General features: G+C 40.7%; 1 protein-coding gene across 18 annotated transcripts in view; it reads left to right on the top strand.

Moving 5' to 3' along the window:
* STXBP5 (syntaxin binding protein 5) overlaps positions 1–23,955 on the top strand; it is a 159,707-nt gene that overhangs the window by 118,897 nt on the left and 16,855 nt on the right. For 3 of the 18 annotated variants that reach the window (XM_084827779.1, XM_084827781.1, XM_084827797.1), the window contains 5 exons: positions 8,050–8,115; positions 11,016–11,216; positions 18,697–18,747; positions 19,881–19,988; positions 22,257–22,496. In XM_084827779.1, the coding sequence (XP_084683905.1) occupies positions 8,050–8,115; positions 11,016–11,216; positions 18,697–18,747; positions 19,881–19,988; positions 22,257–22,496 (666 nt within the window). The remainder of the gene's footprint in view (positions 1–8,049; positions 8,116–11,015; positions 11,217–18,696; positions 18,748–19,880; positions 19,989–22,256; positions 22,497–23,955) is intronic. The other 15 variants (XM_084827782.1, XM_084827785.1, XM_084827788.1 and 12 more) reach the window with 10 other exon arrangements.

Here is a 23,955-nt window from a genome sequence, read left to right on the forward strand (position 1 = left end):
GCTTATAACAATGCCTGCCATGCTTCAACCCGCCAGACTCCTTTTTTTGCCAATTTTGGGTACCACCCTAGGGCTGTCCCATCCACCTTAGGTCCCTTTTCGGTGCCTGTGGCCCATGAGTTTTTAGAGGAGCTGCGCTCAGTGCACCATCTTTTACGAGACTCCCTCGAGTGAGCAAAAAGGCAACTGCGGACCGGCGGCACCAGCCCGATCCGTCTCTGCAACTGGGGGACTGGGTGTGGTTGTCCACCCAATACCTCCCCTCTCACTCTCCCACGAAGAAGCTCGTGGCCCGTCACACGGGTCCTTTCCAGATTATGGCCCAAATTAACCCTGTTCGTTTTCGCCTGGCTCTCCCCCCCTCCATGAAGATCCATCCTGTTTTTCATCAGTCCTTGCTTTCCCCCCCTAGTTTCTGGCGACCCTCATCACTCAGTCTGCTCCCCCCCACCTCCAGTGCTGGTGGGGGGGGGAGTTTGAAGTCACGGAGATCCTGGACTCACACCTTTCCCGCAGGCACCTGCAATATCTGGTGGACTGGAAGGGATATGGGCCAGATGAGCGCTCCTGGGAACCCACTGAACATGTGCATGCCCCTTTGCTGATGAGGCGCTTCCACCAGCTATACCCCCACAAACCTGGGGCTCTGGGGGGGAGCATGAGGGGTGGCTTCATGGGAGCAGAGATGATATCAGGGTTGGAACTGAGCCCATAGAGCCCCAAAGCAGCTCTGATTCTGAGGAAGAGCTACAACCTGTGGGAGAGGAGCCCGCTCGTCTCTCAGAGGCGCAGCTGCAGGGAGAGACCCCCCCGCTCGCATTCCTGAGAGAGATAGGGACCCTGGCAGCGAAAGAGCGGGAGATCGGTTGTTGCTAGACACAAGGCGCTGGCGCAGAGAGAGGTACAAGGTGGAGGGTGTTGAGAGGAGGTGCTCAGCCCGCTTGGCGCTACGGCAGCGGCTGCGCCCCGATTTCCCACGGGTAAGGGGGGAACCTCCCCTCCTAACCCTTAAGTTTCAGAGCTTTCCCGCCCTTCTCCTCTAGATGGGGACCAACTGCATACATGGAGCTTAGGTTACCCTGCTACAATACCCTTTGCAGTTCCTTGCTTAGTCGCTGGCAATTAGCATCTGAAAGAGTCATTAAGTTGTAAAGGAATTAAGCCTTGGAAAGAATCACTTTTGTCTGCATCTTGTTTTGGCTACTGGAGGGGACTTTTAAGAGGCAGCTAGGGCGCTCCTGACACTTCTCTCCTGCATCTGTCAACCACTTTCGGCTCCCCCCACCCCATTCTTTCGTGCTTGTTGTTTCCCTCCACTGGTCTCCATTGTTAGCTGTCAGATATACACATGTGTTACAGAGCAGTGAGTGGGATTGCTAAACATCCATAAATGTCAAGATAGAATAGGGACTGAGTGGGTAAAGAAATGCAAATTTCAAGGCAGACAAGTGAGGCAGATCACTAAAAATATGCAACTTTCATGGCAGAGCAGTAAAACCGAAGGAAAAATTACACAAAATTCCTAGCAGTGGCATTCATTCCTGCACACTTGCGCAGGACCAAATATAACAAAAATAAACATTGCAAACATAATTCTGTACACTCTCTGGTGTTCTTTCTTCAAGTTTTCTATGCATTTTAAAAATCCATTCTGAGGCAGAGGGCGCTGAGAAGAAATGAGGGAGAATGCGGCAATGGCGAGACTGCAAGGAGTGGCATGGATTTTCGCCAATCTTGCCAGACAGCTGTCTATGTATCCCTGACAACCCACAATAAAATCATACTGCCAGCTTCGGATGTCATGACAAGCTACCCTGAGAACAAGCCACCCTAAATAACCCTACAACAAGCCGTGGGTTCTCAGGGTGGGTTGTGAGAAAAAAACAACCCACGACAGAAAAAACACTCCCAGTTCGGACTTCACGCTAAGCCACCCAGCAACCACCCATGATAACAACCCATTGTGGTTAGCATGACTTGCGAACCAGGTCACTAGTTCAGTTGCACAAATTCAGCAATTTTAGGGAGTGGTCATAGAACCACAAGCATACAGTTCTGAGAGGACAAAGTATGTCTGAAAAGGAAATTTTAGAGCTGGTTTACTCTATACAGTAGCTCCAGTACACCTGTGTTCTACAGGAGTTGACTGCTGTAGCCAAGTAAAGTGTAATGATAATAACATGCTTCTTCCCAAATTGAATCCCCAAGTGTTTGGGAAAGTGAGTGTACCCTTCATATGTCACATTTGCCATGGCACACCAGGCTGCCACACAGAGTGTGAAGTCTTGATGCTGGACAGTGATAAACAAAGTGACATTAATTATGACAACAGTACTGGCGCAGACAAAGCCTGAAACAAGAAACTAAACTTTACAGTGGAGGATTGTGGTAGAGGAGGGAGAATATTTTTGTGTATACAAATGGGACACTGCAAAATCTTCAGTTATGTAAACTGCAATATCCCAAGTGTTACCTGTTTTTATGACTGTAAAATCTTCTTAAGACTATTGAAGGTACAGCAGTTCTGGCTCTTTTTTTAGCTGTTGCTATTGCTGCAACCTGGTTGTCACACCAGGTTGCAGCTCAATACTACTACGTAGTTTCATATTAAAGTCAAGTTCACTAATTGTATCCTTCATCTTAAAAGACTGTCTGTCAGTCAGTCTGCATGCTTTAGAATATTCACAGTAAATCCTCATAAATGAAACAGCTGTTTAGCTGCTGGGGTTTGTTTGTTCTGTCATTAACATCTTGTGAGTCGTATTAATGTAAAGATTCCTACATGTTTAATATTTATATAAGATAACCTGTAAACTCAGTGTGTGAATTTTGTTGTGTGCATAACTTTAAAACACTGATAGAGCCATGCTATGAATGTTTACTCAGAAGTAAGCCCAACTGTGCTCAGTGGGGCTTACTCCCAGGTGCATAGGATTGCCGATTAAAAAAAAAGTTTGTTCTATTTTAGTTACTTTTTAACAGGTTCTATTTGTGACAAATACATAGTGTACTAAAATCTCCTAGTTCTGCAGCAGAACTTCCTGTCTTCAAACATACTGTGTTGGTGTCTGTCTTTCCTTTCTCATTGCTTCATTAAGGCATGCTGGCTGTGGCTTCTTGCATGTGCGGCCTCTCTAGCTTATATTCAGAGTCTGTGAAAAAACTTCGCACCTCTTATATAAGTAAGTCATCTCATAACAACATTGTTATGGGTTGTGTTGTGTTGGGTTATATTCATTCATTGGGTTATATTCATTCATTCGTCCTGAAATGTATTTTACATTAAACCTTTCTGTTAAGCTTTTATCACTGATATATTGGCAAAGATTGATTTTTATACTTTTTGTACAGTTATGTACTGTAGTTGTTGTTATACTACCAATATGATGAAGATGCTCTGGGTCCAAACTTACTAGGGGCCTCTCTTTGTGCTTGTCACAGGAGAGGGGGAGCCACTGAGATTCATCTTGGTGTGAAACCAGTGGCATACTGATCCAGTTCGCTGCCTGGCCACACTGGAGCCCAGATCTGGCTCCTGGAGCCAGTCAGCTGTATCAGGTGACCTCCAGGAGCAGGGCCTTGGAACAGACTTGACGAAACCTTCCCCCTCTAGTCTGCTCCTAGGCCCATAAATAATGGGCCTGGTACGCCGTTTCAGTACTGCCATTACCCAAATCCTGCCTACTCTCCCTATTTTGTGCTGGACAAAGATTAGCTGCCTGTTGATAGTACTGGGAAGGGCTTTTACTGACATTGGTTACTGATTTCTGCAGTGTGGGAAGGGGGGTTGCTTTCCTTATAGCAATACTGCTACATTGCTGTTAATAGCATTGTTCTGTATTGCTGTCACAACGTCTTGTTGCAGGCACTTGGGGCATTGGGCCAGATCCACAGCCAGGACAAGCGAGGGGTGGACTCCCAGCTCCTCACTGGAGAGGCGTCATAAGGCAGGTGTGGGGAACCTGTTGTAGTCCAGATGTTTGGCTACAGCCCCTATCATCTCTGACCTTGGCCATGCTGGCTGGAGCTCAACAGCATCTAGAGAGCAACAGGTTCCCAATTCCTGCCATAATGGATCTTAGGTTGTTGCTTCAAGGCCACAGCCTAGCTCACAGGCTGGCATGTCTGCCACACACCAGGTTGCAGATTTGCACTATGATGGGCACAAGATTTCTGCACTCCTATCAGCATATCACAACATGCAGGCTGGAATTGGTAGTGCTGGTCAGCAGTTGGCTGTCTGGATTCTTGCCCTATGTCACACCAAACTCTGAGCTTTAACAAATTAAAGCTGTGGCCATTTTTTTAGCCTTCCTCAGCCTCCGCTCCCATTCCATCACCACCACCCACATTGCAGGTTCATCTATTTTGCAGGTAAACGTGCAAAGTGACATTAATATATAATATACAAGTTCCTTTGCTTCCCAAATTCTTAGTCCATTGATGGAAGGCGTACTCTTGTAGAGGAGTAACCATTTTGGTAGCTGATTACTTATTAAACTATTTTTGTACTTTGTTTTTAATGCAACATTATTTTTGTTGCTGGACAATTATTTTTCCCTCTTGCATTTGCCTAAGGGTGCACATCCTCTTCTTATACTAGTACCTGTCAGTTGCTGCCTTGAGTGCTATATGGAATGTATAGGTATTCCAGAAACCTGTTCGGTAGTGTGTACAGCAACATTAGGTTCACAATGTCTTCTCTGTGGTGTGTAATGCAACTGCTCAACCCAAAAGAACCACATTCTCTGCATAGGTTTACATAGGCCATCCCATCAGAACATCTACTTCTCATTACAGATATAAAATGCATATCACCTAGTGCCGTCGTTTAGTCTTGTGGTTGAAAATGTTAGCCACCCAGCCTATACAGATTGGTTCAGAGGGCACATGTGTCTTAGAGCAGTGTGCATGCCAGATGCCTCCAGCCACACAAGGCCCACCTGACCCCATTCAACTGTCTTTTCTCCCCCGTTCCACCGCCCCCCCCCCCCCAATGCTAGGTACAAAAGGGAGGCCCACACCAAGGCAGGCACCCAGGTTTCCATGAAGGCACCAGGGTCTCACAAACTTCTGTATCATGTTGCAGTTGCTCTCGCTCAATTAGTGACTAGTCTTGAATAGGGATGTACGAAAGTCACTTACCTTTTCGCAGCTTGGCTTCGCGGTGGGGGGGAGGCGCTTCGCTTCTCCCCCCGAAGTTCAGGTGAGGGGGGGGAGGTGTCCCGCCTCGCCCAGCCGAAATTCAGGCCGGGGGGGAGGCGCCCTGCCTCACCCGGCCGAAATTCAGGCCGGGGAGAAGCGCCCCGTCTCCCCGGCCGCGAAACAAGTAAAAAAAAAAAAAAAGACCCCGTGATAGGCTACGTGACGATTTACGTAGCCTATCACGGCTGACTTTGAAAATCTAGCCGTCATAGGCTACGTAAATCGTTATGTAGCCTATCACGGGTGTTTTGTTTTGTTTTTACTTTAGTTTTTTTTTTTTGCAATGGCGGCGGCGGCAGCCGGTCGGGAGACCGGCCCCCGCCCGCGATGAACCGCCGCCGAACCGCCACCGGGACCCGCCGCTGAGAGGGACATTCGCCGAAGGTAAGTCCCGTCCCCGGGGGTGGCAGGGGGCCGGCGGAGAATTTCCCAACCAACTTCGGGGGGCCGAATGCGTCGGCGCTCGGCCTCCCGAAGATTCGGGGAGAAATTCTCCGCCACCCCTAGTCTTGAAAGCTTTCCAACTTTGGGGAGCTTGTTAAGATTGGCACCAGAAGGGGCATGGGGTGTTGGTTCTGAAGCCTAACTGTACATGCAGAAGCCCTTAGCACAGTGACCTGGAATCTTGACTAATATTTTATTTTATTACATCTTTAGTACTTCGGAGCAATTACTATAGATTACAAACTTGTTTCAGAATTAGATCTTCTGTACATAAATATTCTGAAAAGAGCTCAACATACTTTTCTAATTTTTCATTTAAAGCCCTTTTCATAGTTCCATACAATTTTAGAAAAAATGACTTGAGCTTTTGTCATGGTGCATATGAGCTGAACCAAGCTTTGAAGTAAAGCTTGGAGAATTTTGTGAGCTTGAACATCCCTGGTTCACCCATCCCTAGATTTTAAGGCTTTAAGGCTGGCTATACATCTCCCTGCACAAAACCACAGTGATTTTGCTGAGAAGCAAGTGGTGGTGGTAGTAGAGGGCTTTGTGAAGGAAAACTCAAAACCCTGTACCTCTTCCTTCTTTTCTTGTCTTTTTCTATGTCATCTACATTAAAATAAATAAGAAGGAGCATTCCAAAACCCCTGTTGAGATTATCGGTTAATGAATAATACAATTTGCAGTATTCAACTGTTATTATTGCTGCTGAACAGAGATGAACTCTGTGTGCCCCAACGGGAAGTGCGTGCTGGTGATTATTCTAGATTCCCCTCATCAAGTAAACACACTAGTATCAGTTCTTACCTCCACTTGCAATGCCGCAGTCTCCTCTACAGGCCTGTTCCTCTGCCCAAAGGTTTTGCTTTGCTGGTTCTTGTTCTGCAGGCTTTTTACTTGCACAGTTCTTGCACTGCCACAGAATTTCATAGTTGATCTGTGAACTCCATAAGGCTTTTTTACCTGTTGCTCCTGCTCTCCAGGCTGCAAACAATTTTAATATTTTCACCAAATTGAAGGTGGAATGTCAGGTATTTGCCCATGGTGGAAAAATTCATTCCACCCTTATCTCTCTTCACAGGCTTTTCAGGTGTTTGTAGTGCATCAAACCCCTGCAAAATCTGTCTGACCATCAGTGTGAAAACCGTGGTGAATTGTGCCCCTCTTTCATACTGTCCTCAAGTTTATCAAACTACAATTGCCAGTTTGTGTTGCCTTTTCACAAGTACAGTACTTTGTGCTATTAGAAGGGCCATGTTAGAAATAAGAACAGAAATCTGGTCTATGGTCTCATGGTGATGATAGGCGGGAAAGCTGGACTATATGTTACGTATATTATCAGAATCAAATTATTTTTATGACTCTGTAAAATGAATGTAAAGTAATCCGAAAGCCCTATTCAGGCGTTCCTTATCGGATTCCTCCTATTCCTTGGATAGGTTAAACATGTGAGGAGGGGGGATGTGCTAACGCCACCCCCTCCTCACACATTTCAGTTGCCCTCCACATGTAGAAAACAACTTCCTGAAAAGGGAGAGCCTCTGCTGTCCGTGGGGATACTCTTTGTGATCTAGAACGCTGGTTTTCTAGTCCCTATCTTAATAAGGAAAGCCTGAATAGGACTTTTATCACGATAAAAAACACAGTTCTTTTGTGATTCAGTTATCTCTACAATAGCAAGGAATTAATTATATGTGATTATTTATCATTGATTGATTTTTAATTGATTGATTGATTGATTGATTTCTAAATCTCATCGTCTACCAACCAGGTGCCCAGATGCACAATCAAAATGTTATTAGTTATGATATGAGTAAAAATAAGTATTGGTAATTTCCAACTAGATTAATATATGGTGAAGCTGTGCTTTTAGGACTTCTGTGATCAATTGATCTGTTATGGGGGCCTTTGTGAGTAGAAAAGCAGACTTCAAATTCTAGGTTGTTTTGATAGTTTAATATTTTTAGCAATATGTCACTCATTTGTTCTTTTCAAGGGAAAGGATTTCCACATACTGTTCCTTGTTTATATACCTTAGTTTCATATGTCTTATTCTCAATGCATGTATTTTCATGCATTTTCAAATTAGATATGTGCAATTACATTTACATAGGCATACTAGTTCAAAAATCTGCAGTGAAAATGGCTTTTATTCACATCTGTACTCTATCCCTCTCTTTGTAAATCTTCGTAAATCAGCTTTTTCCCCCTAACAGTGGCACTTCAAACAGCATAGCATGTTTGTCAAGTCTCTTAGCAAAAATTGTCACCAAGTATCAAATTTGTTCCCTAATGGAAACAATCTTCTTGTGTATTGTTTCAATGTCCAGCATTGAAAATTATCAACAACTGTTAAACTTAAACAAACAAAAAATCTAAAGTGTCCTTTGTCTTTTACAGCAGGTCTTTGTGATATTAATGAAGGTGCAACAGTACAAGAGGATCGTTGCAAGTCACCCACCTCAGGTAATTAATTGTTCTTGAAAACACTTTAAAGCCCAGTGGTCCTTCAAAACACTTTGAGACAGAGTTCTCTGCTTTAGTTTTAGTGCTCTGGAAGTATTTTTAAGACACCACTGAACTTTGCAAAGGTTTTCTATATTGACGATTCGAACATGTACATGAACTTACGAATATCTTTACTAGGTGAATATTTTGATGTTGGCTTAAAATTTGCCTCAAAGCCTGGGTTACTCACTTATCCATTCTTATATATTTATCACTATTTTTTATAGTGTTTAGACAGCTTTGCCAATGGAAATATTATGTACGAGGGGAAAGTATTTCAAACTGCAATTCTATGCATGTTTAGTCAGAAGTGAGTCTCACTGTGTTCAGTAGGCTTACTTCTGGGTATGTATACATAGGACTGCAGCCTTAGTTTCCTTGGGCTGCCAGTTTCGAGAAGAGATTATTCCCAGTAAAGTTACAGGGCAGTGCCCAGTGTTGCCACTGTGCCTCCACTGTTTGTCTTGTGCCAAAGGGACACACTGTTAGCACAACAAGAAACTAGCACTCCTAGAGCAATCCTGGAAATGATCTGAAACGATGGTTTCCAAAATGGGACATCAGCAGAGCTCCCTTCCGAGAGCGCCACTGATCTGTTCCAGAAGCAAGCAGTTTGGCTGCTTTCCCATTGCTTTAGGAAGCGCTAGCTGGCTTCTGGATACAGCACTGGGTCCTGCCCATAGGTCCCAGAAACTGCATGCAGTCATCTCCAACCGCATGAACTATGAGTTAAGGTGAATATTTTATAAATACTCAAAAATAAGAATTCTGTCACGCTTATTATCACTAATGATCTAGCACTAACGTCATCAGAAACTGTAGTTTGCAATTGAGTCTGAGGCATACTTTGTTACAGACTCCAATTTATATCTGAATGCTATGTCCCCAGAATTGTAGGAACATTTTATTAGCAGAAGGGAAATTAGCAGAAGGCCATGCTGCTTTTATCACTGGTAAAATGAAGATTGGGATAGGAATGGGGAAGGAGAAGAAAAAAGACTAGATAGAATAGTGTGATGGCAGGCACTGTGAAGTTCATCATTCCTTGGTTCACTATATGAAACTTAATGACCTATAATGTCTTCCTAAATGTGAGGTGAACATTATGTTCTCTGAGTTTTTCACTGGCTCAGATTTTAATTGGAGCTCACAAAGAAGGCCCTCTCACTAACCTGACCGCTAGTCCAGTGATGGAGGCAGCTGCTGCAGCATCAGCAAAGAGGAAAGACAGTCTTGCCGCCACCATCCTCCCTGCTGCCTGGAACACTGCCATGGCAACAATGTAGGATCCAGGGAAGGAGGGGCTGTGGCTTTCACAGATGACACTGTGCTCCTATGATGTAATTGGGATTAAATCAAGCCATTTCAATGGTAATATCTTACATTGCTGAGCCCAGTTATGGATCTAATTTGGGGTGTGAAGGCCTCTACATCACTAGTAGAGACAAGAAATGCAACAAGTAATAGTTCAAGATGACACTTGCATCAGGAATTATTCTTTTCAGAAGTAGAATGTTACAGGTAAGTAAAGGATATTTCTAAACCATGTTTAAGTAATTCATAGGGAAGCAACTACACTCTAAATCTTTTCCAGTTTAGAGAAGATTGAAAAGTATAGATGCATTTTTCATTTTCAGTTATGTAAAATAATAACTGATTTTAGTTATCTCAGTGATATGTGAATCATAAGAACTTGCATATATTCATAGTTGTTTTTAATTTAGATAACTTAATGATTTGTAATAGTAAGCTCTCCTATTGAAATTAATAGGTCTTATTTCCTTGTCATTAATATAAGTACTGCCTGTGCAGGATCAGACTGGGAATATGTTTTGTCCACCACTCTTGTCTCCAACAGTGAGCATTCAAATGTCTCTGGGAAGCTCACAAGCAGAGTAAGATGGGAAATAGCCATCCCTGTTCCTTGTCTCCAGTATAGGGTAATGAGAGGTCTTCTGCCTGTGCATACGGTGTAGGGTTGAAGTTGATGCCTCATTTGAAAAATGGGAAAAATCTATTTGGTGCTGCAAACTGTGTCCTAATCAATTCCTAACAGCATTCCTTTTCTGTCACCATTACGTGGCATGTGAGGCTGGGGACATTAGCTACCAACTAATGCTCAGTTCTCCCATTCATGTTCTCACTGTTATAACATCAGTAAAACTGCTATGAACGTAAGAAGAGCAGAGACCCATTGCATTTTCAGATGAAGTGTGGCACTTTGTCTTTAGCCAAGAAAACTTTCTCTGGAAGCACAAGGAATGCACTGTTCACCTTAATGAAGCCTGCTTTTCCTTCTGAATTAAACTGACCACATATGTAATAACAGCAAATGGAATCCAAAATGTGAATTGTATTTCCTGCCATTAGCCTGTGAACGTTTCTGTTTATCTGAACAAGCACTCTTGCCAAACCATATTTTTTCTCTAGTAGCTGTAAGTAAACGTATGCTATCTGCGCTGCCCTTTGGTTGCGTGGTCTTGCCTTTACTAGAAAATTGTGGGGCTTGTATAATGTTGCAGAAGTAAAGCCATGTGTGTGATGCAACTAAAACTTGGGAGAGTCAAAGGTCTATCTGTCTATAAGTCAGATGTCCTCATCAAGGGGTGGGAGAAGTTGAAGATCTCTGCTGTACACAGACTGTCTACTCTTGCAAAAGTCTGGAATCTGTGAGTCATCTATACTGTCAACAGAGGTATTTATTTAGTGGGGGCTTTATCATTGCATTTGATTCAGATTAGGACATCTCTTTGTAGTTTTGTAATCTGTCACAATCTTTTGTTTTGTATGCATCCTTTTTGTGTTTGTGTGAATATCCATTTTGTATGTCCCTTTCATTCTTGTCTTCACTCATGTAGGTTCTGGTTCTCCCAACAATTCTGATGATGATCAAAAAATGAATAATTTTATAGAAAAGGGTATAGTATTTTTATTTTTAAGAGTATTATCATTCTTTTCTATAACTCAACTTTTTAGTAAATTGACATTTTGTATCAAAATATTATTTGCAGTGAAAACCAAAAGCAGAAAGTTTTCCAAGATGGTAGCCAGTGATATAGGTAGGAACTAGAAAAATTATCCTTTGCTCCCTTACCCAGTACCTTACTCTGTGCAGTGCTTAACTCTGCAGTAAAACAATGCAAGCTGCATTGCCTTATTTGCTAAATTAATATTCTCCTAACCATAAGTGGTGTTCCTTTGGGCTGCTTCTTTACTAATATACTGTGCTCAATGATTAACACAATCAAGGAGACTGGGATCTTAATTTTCTCCAATTGTATATACACATTCTTCTACAAAGGTTTTGGTTTCTATTCAGTCACATTGAAAGGGTTCAATCCTGTAAGCACTGCTGCATAAGCAGATGTTTAACATATGTAGCTCCACCAAGTGTTTAATGCTATTTCCACAGTGCTGAAATTATCATTGTTTTCATTTTTCAGGGGAAAGTATGTCACATTTTTATTCCTGTACTTCAGAAATAAGTACATTACCACTGGCTCCTTATTGCTAACCAACTTATGATAATTGAACATAATTTGCAAATGACTTAACAAGTTTGCAGTACATGCATACGGTGGATTGAACCCTCCTATTATAAGAACATAAATAAGGTAGATCATGAATTAACATATGGGTCAGTAAGGTATACCTTCTTTCTTGGATGATGATTATTCTGCTTTTTATGTTAAGAGTATAATATTTGTTAAATATATTGGTCTTCTGTTTAAGCAGAAATTAAGACTGTAATTCTATAGTCACTTAGCTGGGCGTAAACCCATTAAACTTGGTGGGCCTTACTTCTGAGTAGGCATGTATAGGATTGCACTGTTTTTACTGTTTAGTGATCTTTCTCTAATTGTTTACTTGTAGTGAGATTTTACTAACTATGTATAGGAATGTATATTTTCACATTGGTTTATCTCCCTTCTAATTGTGCATTTACACAGCATGTTGTATAATAAATTGATAATTTCTTGATCACATTTCTTCTTTAATATCCTCAATTTACTACCACATCCAAAGTGTCAAAGGAAATTTTATGTTTGTAAATGTGAGGAAACTATTAACTTGCTGAGTGCTTTTAAGTAGTGCTGTGCCAAAAATTCTGATTCTCCCATTTTTGGCATTTCATGGGGGTTGAGGGCGTAATGAAAACTCTGGCAGAAGAAGTTGGGAGAGGTGAGAATTTCTGAGAATTTTCTCCTTGGGGAGGGGGACAGGGTTTCCACATACCGTTTTAAGTGCAGGCAATTCTTGAGGCATCTTTCTATTTTTTATTCTTTAAAAAAAAGACCCTGCATTTGCAGGAGTCCAGGACTCTTCTCCAGCCCAGCAGTTCGTTCTGAACTCCCAGGAGACCATGTCACCTCGCCCTCTCCAGTAGGCATTTAGGAAGAGCTCCCGGCTGGAGAAGAGTCCTGGGTTCCTGCAAGTGCAAGGGGTGTTTTTTAAAAATAGAAAGAAGACCCCTCAAGAATTGCCTACACTTAAAAAAAGCTATGTGGAAACCCTGTCCCCCTCCCCAAGGAGGAAATTCTCCCCGTCCCTGTGAAAGAGGCAGAAAAAACAATGCCTTTTTCTCAGGGACAGAAAAAGTTCCCAAAAATAGGAGGCAGGATTCGGCACAGCATTACTTTTAAGTGCTTTTCTTACATTGTGGCTTTTCTGAAATTAGAGCTCAGTAGGAAGATTAGGTTGAAATTATTTGTACTATAACAGTTGTTTGAAAGAACATTTTTTAAAAATCAGGCTAACAGTGTTAATGGTTAGATAAACACCCTATCAGAATTGGGTATATTTCATATACAACCACAATGAATAATACAATATTTTAATAACTAAACGATCTAGATTTATTCATACGTTCTGTCACATGTAACTTAAATACTCTGGTTTATTAAAGACAGAGTCATACCTTATCAGAGTTGTGTGATTTCTACTTCCTCGTTAGTGGATCCCATGTCATTCCAATAATTTTGAGCAAGAGAATTGCATGGGATGGGTTGATCAAGTGGGAAGCTTCCTATTTCAGCTCCCCTGCCCCCCAAGATGAAGCGGTGCTGGTAATGCTCATCCTATGTGATGCTGTCATTCAACTGTTAACATAGCAATGAGGGATCTGCCTTCAAAGATGTTGCATCCATACTACTCAGGTATGAATTGGAACAAAAATCAGAAATCAAATTAAGGAAATTTCTACTTACTTGGTGCATTTTGTCTTGACTTAGTAGCACAGAGAGAGAAGTAAAAGTATGTAATTCTCACAAAAACAGTCATCCAGTAAAATGGACAGCAGCAAGTCTGTGATGAAAGGAAGAACTTGTGCGATGCATAGCATAACTAAGCTACGCGACATTGTGCACAAATGGCTATAAAAAAAATTCAGAAGACTCCACAGGTCTATTGATAGGTGCTAGATATGATAGCCAAAAGTGTAGGTTCTGTTCTCAGAGACATGGCATACCGAGGATGGAGATGGATGTTGTCATCATACCCTGCTTATGAACTCCTGTATTCTAATGGAACTGGCTGGCTATGTTAGACAAGACAGAACACTGAGCAAGATGGACTATTTGTCTTATCCTGCATGGCAGTTCTTTTGTTTTGATTAAAATGGGGATTTGATTAAAATGGACATAAACTACTTATTTCTCCAGTTGCGTTATCGTATAATATTACTCCATGATGCACACATCCACATGTACCATCAAATGCTGCCAGGTTCAGATTAAATAGCAGTATAAAGCTGCTGCAATTTCACCAACTGAGTACAAACAGTAAAAAAAATAATATTTAAAAGATATAAACCAAAGCTTATACTTTGCACCCCACCAGAGCTCTGGGACAACTGAGCAGTATTTGTTGGCCAGCTGTATCAAATGCCATTAGAGGGCCGTTAAGATTGGCAGGGGAATATTACTTCCCTCAGTGCTAGTCTATCTCTAATAGCCGTCACCAGCCAAGGAAGTTATGAATCCAGTATCCATGTGACTGCATGCACTTCTCCAAGCATCCTGTCAGCATCAGAGAGTGACAAAACTAAGTCCAAGCAAGAGCAGCCTCTGCCCTAATCAAGTTGGATCAATGCAAGTGTTTTATTTGCAAAGCGACTAGCAAAAATGCCCCTGTGGGTTGCGGATGACTCCACATCCTGGATGAATGTGGAAACAGAAGACCACGGGAATACATCCACCATAAGATTCTGCATGGATACAATAACACAGAGGGTAAAACCCCTTTGAGAACTATTTTGTAGTGGCAATCTCCCAATCTGGTCTCTGAGTTATGCATATTTGTATTCAACACTCTTTTTCTGCTATCTGCACTCTCAATATCCTTCTCTGTTGCCTCAACTATCTTAGCTACTTTGTATACAAAGTCGAAGCATGTTATCAAGATGAGGGAAGAAGGCTTCTAGGGGTTATGTCAGTGGCCCGCAGAAACTATTCATTCTTCTTAGCAACTTTATCTTGATATATTTATAAATAAGAACTCCAATCAAGGCTTAATGGAGCACTTTCACACTTTCCTGTTTGATAGTTCAGGAATTTGTGTCAAGCACCCTTTCTTGTCAAGCTACAAATCTTCGGATCATCCGTAGAAAAGTGCAAGTTGTCCTTGCTTGCAGTTTTTTATACAGTTTTACCAAAAATTCAGGGAAAACCTCTTGAGTACTTTGGTTAGGAATTTAAAAGTGGCTGAATGTTCAGTACTGTTGTCCAGGACTGTAGCTGACATAGGACTGTAACTGACTGTAGCTGTGTCTTTCATTTACTGGCACAGTTAGCTAACCATTACTGAACTGGTCCAAGTGCCAAAAGAAAAAGATCTGGTACAAAAGAACTGAGATCCACCTTAAAAAAAAAAAAAAAACAGACAAGAATACTTTATTCTGTATTGTGGTAACTGCTGGGCTTGCACAAATGACAAAAAATAGTAGCAGGAATGTTGAAACACTCAATTTTATTTTAAAATATGTATCCCCCACCTTCCCATTCAAAAATATCAGCAAAGTGGCTTAACAGTAATATAAAAAACAATTAAAATAAGTCAAATAAATATAAGCAAAAAAAAAAAAAAATCCACAGCAGAAACAGCAATAAAAAAAGAAAAGGTAGATGAGTATCAGTTATCTCAAATGCCCTCTGAAAGTTTGTTAACATATCTAAACCCAGCAGTGAGGGGGCCAAGCAAGCTCCTTGTCAGGAGGAAGTGTTTGGTGACGGTGCCTGGCCTGTACAGGACTATTAGGTTGGAGGAAGGAAGGAGCCATAAAAGCACCTTGCATAGTGCTTTCTGATGATAAGCAGGTACTACTACATGTGCGGCTAGCTCATTCTCCCGGCTGATTTTAAGAAGGAAGATGGAGAGCTGGCTTGACATGGTATGTCACAGGTTGTGTAGGCTTGAGACAGGAAAAATAAAAGGGGCAAGTAGGGCACCTTCTGAGCAGTTGTTTATGGACAGTGTCAACTCCCCCCCCCCAAATTAAAATACATGACCTTCTTTCAAGAGACCCTCGTAAAAATGGTACTTGTTGGATCCATAATACTTGGTACCATTATTGTCGAAGTAAATATTTTCAGTGAATAAGAGTTAGACCACCTGCCCATAGGTGTGCTGTGGTAGTCAGATGGCTGTTTAAATTTCCTCTCCTGCTTTGTGTGTTATGTACTGTTGTCAATACTACTTGGTATTATTTATTTACGTTTGTATACCACTACATATCTAAACAGATTCTGGAGTGGTGAACAACAAGAGATAAAATGATACAAAGAGAAAAATAATACAACACAATATTATAATTATTCTTTTTTTAAAAAAACAGAGAGCCAATTAAACTGTAGCCGTTCATCCAAGGAAGGCTTCCTGAAAAAGAGTTGTTTTCAGGAGGTGCTGAGAATAACACAGTATTGGTGCCTGCCTGAACTCCAGAGGGAGGGAGTTCCATAGGAAGGAGGCCACCAGACTGAAAGCTCTTCTCGGGGTGGACTCCAGTCAGGCTATAGGTCCATGTGGAACCACCAAGAGCAAGCCTCCAATGGCCTCAGTGACAAGGGAGGTTGGTAAGGGAGCAGGTGCTCTATCAAGTATCCTGGCCCCTAGTTGTTTAAGGCTTTGTATACTAGTACCAAAACCTTAAACCTGGCCTGGTAGCAAATAGGCAGCCAGTGCATTTCCCTGAAAAGGGGCAGCTCCCGATAACAGCTGAGCTGCTGCATTCTGCACTAGCTCCAGCTTCCACACAATTTGAATCTGTATTGACTGTTTATAATTCAGTACTAAACTCTTTGGATGTCATGTTTGGCCTAGCGAGGTCCCTGTCAAGTAGGTTCTTCTGTGTATGGTGCGTGACAATATTAAACAGTGAGTGATGCCTTTGATTGAAATAAGCAATGTCACTTTCTCCTCATTTGATGTGGTCTGGAGATCTGTGTATGGTAAAACCAGATGCTATTGCCATAGACAGTGTTGTGCTGGAAACACCAGCATCCTTGGTGATACAGGCATGTGTGCGCTGTCTGTACCCCATGAGAGCCGCTGCTTCTACATGTTGGTGTCTCCTAGATTTGGACTTTTCTATCCCTCCAGCCCTTCTTTGTGAGCTGTTTGCTGGTTGGGGTGCCTTGTGCTTGAATACTTGCTACTGACTGGTGTGGAGTGAAATTTCTGATGGGGAGGTGGATGAAAATGTTTAAGTACTAATGAGTTCTACAGTTTCCTATGTTCAGGTCTCCAGTGATCACTAAAATTTACTTTGTAAACTGTGAGTTCAAAACTTTGTGTGTGCACATGTCACTGTGCCTGTCTGTCGGTCTTCATGGTGACCCGGGTGGATAAAAATTGATACTTAAAAACCAAAAATAAATACACAATTAAAAATAATTTTTTAGTCTAAATTATGTTTATTTTTACAAGTGACCATTAAGTTTAATATCTGAATGTAATATTACAGTGAGCATATTAAAGACTACAGTCCTTCTCAAAACTGATTTTTTCACTAACAAAATTAAAATCAATACCACACAAATATAATACAAAGCACAATAATTTTACACCACATAAAAATACAATTTAAAACGGCAGCCTACAACAACCTAAATAAAACAAAAACAAAAAGCAGCAGCACATAGCAACCTTAGCTTCCCCCCTTCCAAAAAACCCTGTCCTAAACTGAATTATGTTAACCAGTTTCCTGAAGGAGAGGAGAGCCAGAAAAATCTTCATCAGTACGGAGTTTCATAATTCTGGGCACACTAGCAAAAAGGTTAAGTCCCTAGTAGCTGCCTTCCTAATCTGACGACAGGGACTCAAATGACTGTGTGTGGGGGGGCAGGTTCACATGGGAAAAGGCAGCCCTGTAGGTACCCCAGACCCAGATTGTATAGGGCTTTATGGGTGTTTTGAAGTTTAGGTGTTGACCTTTCTAGAAACTTTTAGCATTCCTGCCCCTTTTACTTGCAGCACAGTATTGCTGTATTTGTTTGTTTATTTATAATATTTATGTACTGCTTTTCAGCAAAAAGTTCTCAAAGCAGTTTGCAGTGCTTTGAATAAAGTAGTTTACGTTCTCAGTAAGTATGGGCTTCCACATGTACCTCTTCTATTCAAGAATGAACTGACTCCATCATATGCCTGATGTTTACTCAGGTTCTGCCTGTCTTGTCCTTGGCAATGGGGCCAGGAGCAACCTCTCCCTGAAAACATCCACAGCTCCTCCCCAGACCAAATCTAGGAGAAAACGAGAAATATCAATGTCCCAATCAGGTCAAGGCTGCTTCTGCCAACCAGTTCTTCCCTGTGTTTGACGGTTCTGCTTGATGACAGATAAAATCATCATAGAAAGGGGGCTTGATGGAATCCCTCCCTTCCTTTGCCAATGTCACTAATGGCCGTCTTGGCCTTGCCCGGGGGGGGGGGGGGCAAAAGCAATCCCTCCCCAGAAGCATAGTATATAAACGTATGCAAGTTAGCTATGCAAGTTTGTCCCCAGTGTGTCCCCACTAGCCTCAGGGATGTCGCCTATACTCCACTCTTTGTGGCGTTTTAACTTTCCTGTGTAATTCCATGATTTTTTCTAAAATGTTATTTTCTATTTGTGGCTCAGCCTCCTGGCACTTTTCTATGATCTTTGCCCTGTCAGTATTCCTGTGTGCTGAGGGAGGCAGTTGGTAAAGTTTAAATAACCTTGATTCCATCTTGACTTCCATTTAATGTAAGGTTAGTTTTTTGGGAAATCCATACAGAATCATGATGTCATGACACACCACAATAAAGACATTAGAGAACTTAAGAATCTTACATATTAGTGTTCCCTAACTGGTCATAATTCCAAAGAAGGTAATTGTCATACTCTCATAGCACACTTGTAATTAAAACTTACTACAAATGTATGTATAAATTTGCAGACCTTCCTTGCTTAGAACTATTGTATATGAATTCTTAATTTGAAAACTGACGGTTTTAATTCGTTCATATACTCTTTTAAAATGTGATCATTCTAGCTTTATTATAAAACTATACATTATTTTTCAGCAAAGATGTCTAGAAAATTAAGCTTACCAACTGAACTGAAACCTGAGTTAGGTAAGTATTTGTTCAAAGCCTGTATTAATGGTGTTTATAATCTTTGAAAAGGCTATGAGAGACTAAATACACATAGTGATAACTGAGCTTTAACTTCTTAAGTAGGAAAATGTCCATTTACCTTCCAACAGTTCCAATATTTGTCTATATACAATGCATGCTTGCAAACTGTTTTTTTAATCTGTGCCTGGAACTATTTTTTATGTTCCTGTTTGAAATCTCACCACAGAAGTCCTTTAATTTTGTCCATCGTGGATTTTTTTAAAAATTCTATAATTCACATTATTACCTGTTAGAAGACTGTATGACAAGAATGATATAAACAAATGGTACAATGTGGTTTCGAAGCCAGTGTGGTGTAATGGTTAGAGTATCAGACTAGGACTGGGGAGATCCAGGTTCAAATTGCATTTGGCCATAAGGGTTACTGGGTGACCTTGTATCAGTCATTCTCTCTCTCTACCTAACCTGTCCCAGAGAATTATTGTGAAAATTATCAGGCAGGGGGGTGAATCATATATGAAACCTTAAGTTCTTTGGAGAAAAGGCAGGGTATAAATATAATACTATACATGCATAAGCAGGCTGCTGCTTAGGGTACATAATAAATATCAATGAAATCTACTAATTACACAAGTGGGCCTTAATTATGTAGAGTGTATACTTGGTGAACAACTACCTACCTGTTAAGACAACTGACATCTTTCTTTCCTATGTGCATCACAATAGTATATTGTTGCAGTGATATATAAACTATTTGATAAACTTAGACAAGGATCCAGACAGTTGCCTTTGATAGTTTCAAAGGTAGTTTGCTATTCTGGAGAGAGATGGAGAATGCAGTTCAAAAATATATATCTTAAGTACATTTAACTTATGGGACTATTTCATGGTTCTTCAGAACCTGGCCTCAGTTAGTAAGGCCTCTGGTTTTAAGATCCATGGAAATTTAATTGAACATAGACCTTTGTTGTGCAATTCTGTTGATCTTGATTGGACTATTAGCATTTAAACTAAATCCATGTGTACATATTAATAGGATAGTGGGCTACACTCATTTTAAAATGTTTCTTTCTTGAACTATGTATCAGCAAATTTACATGCCCTGTTGAAACACTCATTATTTTGCTCAGAAAATGGAAGTGGAGCGCTCTCACCCTATAAAGCACACAAGAAAGGTACATGCAAACTAAAAGTCAAAGAGGCAGAATTCAAGAAGTCACAATCATCCCCTAATTTCAGTGAGTTTATAAGTTTGTACAAGATTTTATCTTGAAATTTTAGTATTTCTTCACATTTCTTTTACTGACTTCTTTGCTTTTTATGTAATTCTTCTTTTACAAACATGCTTGCTAAATGCAACAAAACACTAATCAATAATATCACATATAAAATGTGGATGCTAGAATTTGATTTTAAAGCAAGCAACCTTTTGAAGAGGCACTAGTAATGGGCCAGAAATAATTCTGTTCATATTTTTCAGTGGAGTTCTGTGTAAGATCTCAACAATATTTTTACTTGGACTGAGCTATATCGGAAAATCCCAGGGTTGCTCTCACTGTCCATATATTGGCACTGGGTGGGGGAACAATGCTGTGTGGGCTCTTCTTGCTGCATCAGCATAGAGTGGTGGGCATATCCAGAAAAGGCTTAATTTTTCAAGACGCACAGACTCCTCTTGAGGCACACTAGTATTGGCTCATCACACCATTTGGGAATCTCACTGCTTACTGAGTTGAGTTGAGAAGTATCTATTTATTTTTTTAATAGCCTTGTCGAGTCTTCTGCCATACACATTAAAACCACAGTTTTGTAAGAACATTAAAACCTCAATTTTGAACTAAGTAATACAAGTAAGCAATATAATAAATCAGTAGAAGCAGCAGGATCAGTTAAAAACATAATCAACACAAAACCTGCTGGAAAAAGCCCCACACAAAAGGCCCTGGCCAGTGTACTATCAAATACTGCCACCATGTTTTTAATGTTATATTACAACAGTAAAACAAGCACTGCTTCTGAAAAATAGTCCATAGCATTGATGGGATCAATTCCCTACAGATTAAATCAGTATGCCTAAGAGAGAGACTCTGAGGCTTGCAGTAACTTAGAATTAGCAGGGGACTTCAGGAAGATGGTGAACAAGTAACTGGCTTCCTGCCTTGCAGTGACTTCAGACAAATTGTCACTTAAATTCTTTTTAAATATGTTCCAGCTATGCTAGCTATATTGTATTAATGTTATTATCTAGACAACTATGTCCTACATCTACTCTGCCGCTATCCTTTCGCCTATCTCGCCACCTTTAAAAATCCATGTTCAGTAGGATATTTGGGTGGTTGGGCTGTGAGTGTGTATGTTGGAGTATTTGGGTTTTAGTTTTTCTTCTGCGAACCTGTCTTGATTTTGCTTTGCTTTGTGCTTTTTTCCAAATGAATATTTATTCATATGATCATTTTCTTCCTAATTCGCATCGGCAAATTGGTTCCCTCTAGTAAAACTACAATAATTAGCTTAACAAAACACAAACGGTCAAAACTATTAATCCGATTAAAACGGGAATTAATAGCTGTGCGTGTTGCGTAGGTGTGGGTGTGAAAGAGAGAATGAGAATGAGACTTGAAAGAAGTTTGCACCGTCTTCTGCTATACTGCATAACATCTAGCACGAGGGTGGGGGACCTTTTTCAACCTGAAGGCCGAATTCAATTTTGGAGAAGCTCCCAGGGGTCACGTTCCAGTTGTGGGTAGGGTCCAAAGGCAAAGGGGATGGGACCAAAAATATAAGAAATTCCAGCATATTTTAGCATAAAGCTCTCACTGCCAGTAACTAAGCCTTAGGAGAGACATTTCAACCTTTTAGAATGGGGGGAAAAATGCAGAAAAGCCATGAAACCAACAAACAATCAGTGGTCAAGGAGAAGAGGGTAGAGCTGGGAGAAGGGGGCATGGCCATATGGAGAACCCTAGAGGGCTGGAGTTGGCCCCCAGACATGAGGTTCCCCACCCCTGCTCTAGTATCACCAGTCAGAAAATGGCTGAGAAGGTCTGAAGTGGTGCATCATGCAATTTTATAACCTATTTTCTTTAAAATAAAAAAACAAACAGTTACTCAATCACAGTTGTCTTTTGTCCTGTCCAGTAAGGTAACTGTGCATGAACTAAAGTACAGTATAGACTTGTAGCCATTCCTCATGTACATGGCAAAATATCTAGATTTGCTATTGTGTCTACACTTGACAGGAACATGTAGTCATTGTTTACTCTCTCATAAGTGTACCTTTCTGTTTCCAAACATTCCTTTCATTCACACTTTGTCTTTAGGTGTGCAGTTTAAAAGTCTTAAGTCTTCACCTACAAATTTAATGTGTGAAACGGACCTAACGTTACTGACTTGACTTTTAAAAGATGCCATATGTAATGAAGCAATCCGTAACATCATCTGCAAAGTGTGAAATATAGACTGTACTGTTATTTTGCAGTGTATCTAATTAATATAAAATATTTCAGATGTTAGAGACAACTCCTTCAGCCGATCCAGGAGTTCTAGTGTAACCAGCATTGATAAGGAATCCCGAGAAGCAATTTCAGCTCTTCACTTCTGTGAGACTTTCACTCGAAAAGCTGATACGGCGCCTTCACCATGCCTGTGGGTTGGGACTACTTTGGGCACAGTTTTAGTCATTGCATTGAATTTACCCCCAGGAGGAGAGCAAAGACTACTTCAGCCAGTAATTGTATCTCCCAGTGGTATGTATTTAATATAAATCAATGAGCTACCAAGACTGTGGTTTTATTATTATCCACAAGATACTGTGTGCTTGTAATTCTTACTGTGTTTTATTAGATATTATTAATGATTGTTATGATGATGATGGTAACCTGCACAGACAGAGCAAGAAGACTTATCACTCTTGGGAGGAACACAATAGAATGGCAACAAAAATATTCTAGCCTTGGCTGTTTCAGCATATATTTTGCAGAAAAGTTTTTTTGTGTGAGAATTGTGATTGTTGGTGTCTCCTATAATGTATTCAGCACATTCAATTTTAGTTTATACTTAGATAAAAGTTCAGTTTATAAAATCTCAGAAGCAGCTGGTTGGCCACTGTGTGAACAGAATGCTGGACTAGATAGGCCTTTGCTCTGATTTAGCATGGCTCTTATGTTCTTAAAAATAAAGATGATCTTAAAAAAAAAATAAACCTACCTTTTCCACCAATTTGGCTTGGGAATATGAAAATTTACTTTAAATTTTGTGTTTAAAGTACATTTGCTTTAAAGACTAGTAGTTAAAGGAAGAGAAATCAACAAACTGCATAATTATCAGAGTTAAATCAAATGAAATCTGTGTACAAAATTCATTTTAAACACGTATTAAAAAGGAAAATCATATAGCTAGGCAATATTGTGCTTTCTACAAATGTACACGTACATGCTGTTTAAGAGCAGAGCAATGGAAAAGCTGTAGACTTTGCTATCCTTATGCAACAGCTTTTGACTGAGGAAACTGGCAAGCAAAAGTCTTTTGCCTTAAATCTTATTTATATGCTCAAAGAAAATAACAAGTAATATATATGTGTATGTATGTGTATATATAACCATGCTTAAATGAGATAGATCGATAGATCGATTGATAGATCAGTCGATAGATAGATAGATAGATAGATAGATAGATAGATGCAACATGGTCCCTCTCTGATATTTCGGACTACAGCTACAACTAGACTGTTGACTGGAACATCTTACAAAGGTTATATCACACCAGTCTTAAAGGAATTGCACTGGCTGCCGATATGCTTCCAGTCGGAATTCAAGGTGCTAATGATGACATTTAAAGCCCTTAGCGGCTTGGGACCTCGATATTTGAGGGAGTGCCTGCCCGAGGATTGAGATCTGTTGGAGGAGCCCTCCTCTGCGTCCCACCAGTGTGACACATATGCTATGGTGGAGCATGGGAGAGAGCTTTTTCTGCTGTGGCACCCTGGTAGTGGAATGCCCTCCCCTTGGAGGCCTGATAGGCACAGACATTGGTTTCATTTTGGTGCCAAGTTAAAACATGGCTTTTTATCAAAGCCTTTGAGGGCTAAATGCATTCCCTAAAGTAGCACGCTGTTTTAACTGTTTTATTGTTTTAGATTTTAAATTGGTATTAGCTTGCTTTATGGTTTAATATGTTTGAGCTGTTTAAATTATTGTTTTATACTGT

The sequence above is a fragment of the Heloderma suspectum genome, chromosome 1 (genome assembly GCF_057233095.1).
Source record: "Heloderma suspectum isolate Gila_16-S chromosome 1, 16-S_ref, whole genome shotgun sequence".
Lineage (NCBI taxonomy): Eukaryota > Metazoa > Chordata > Lepidosauria > Squamata > Helodermatidae > Heloderma > Heloderma suspectum.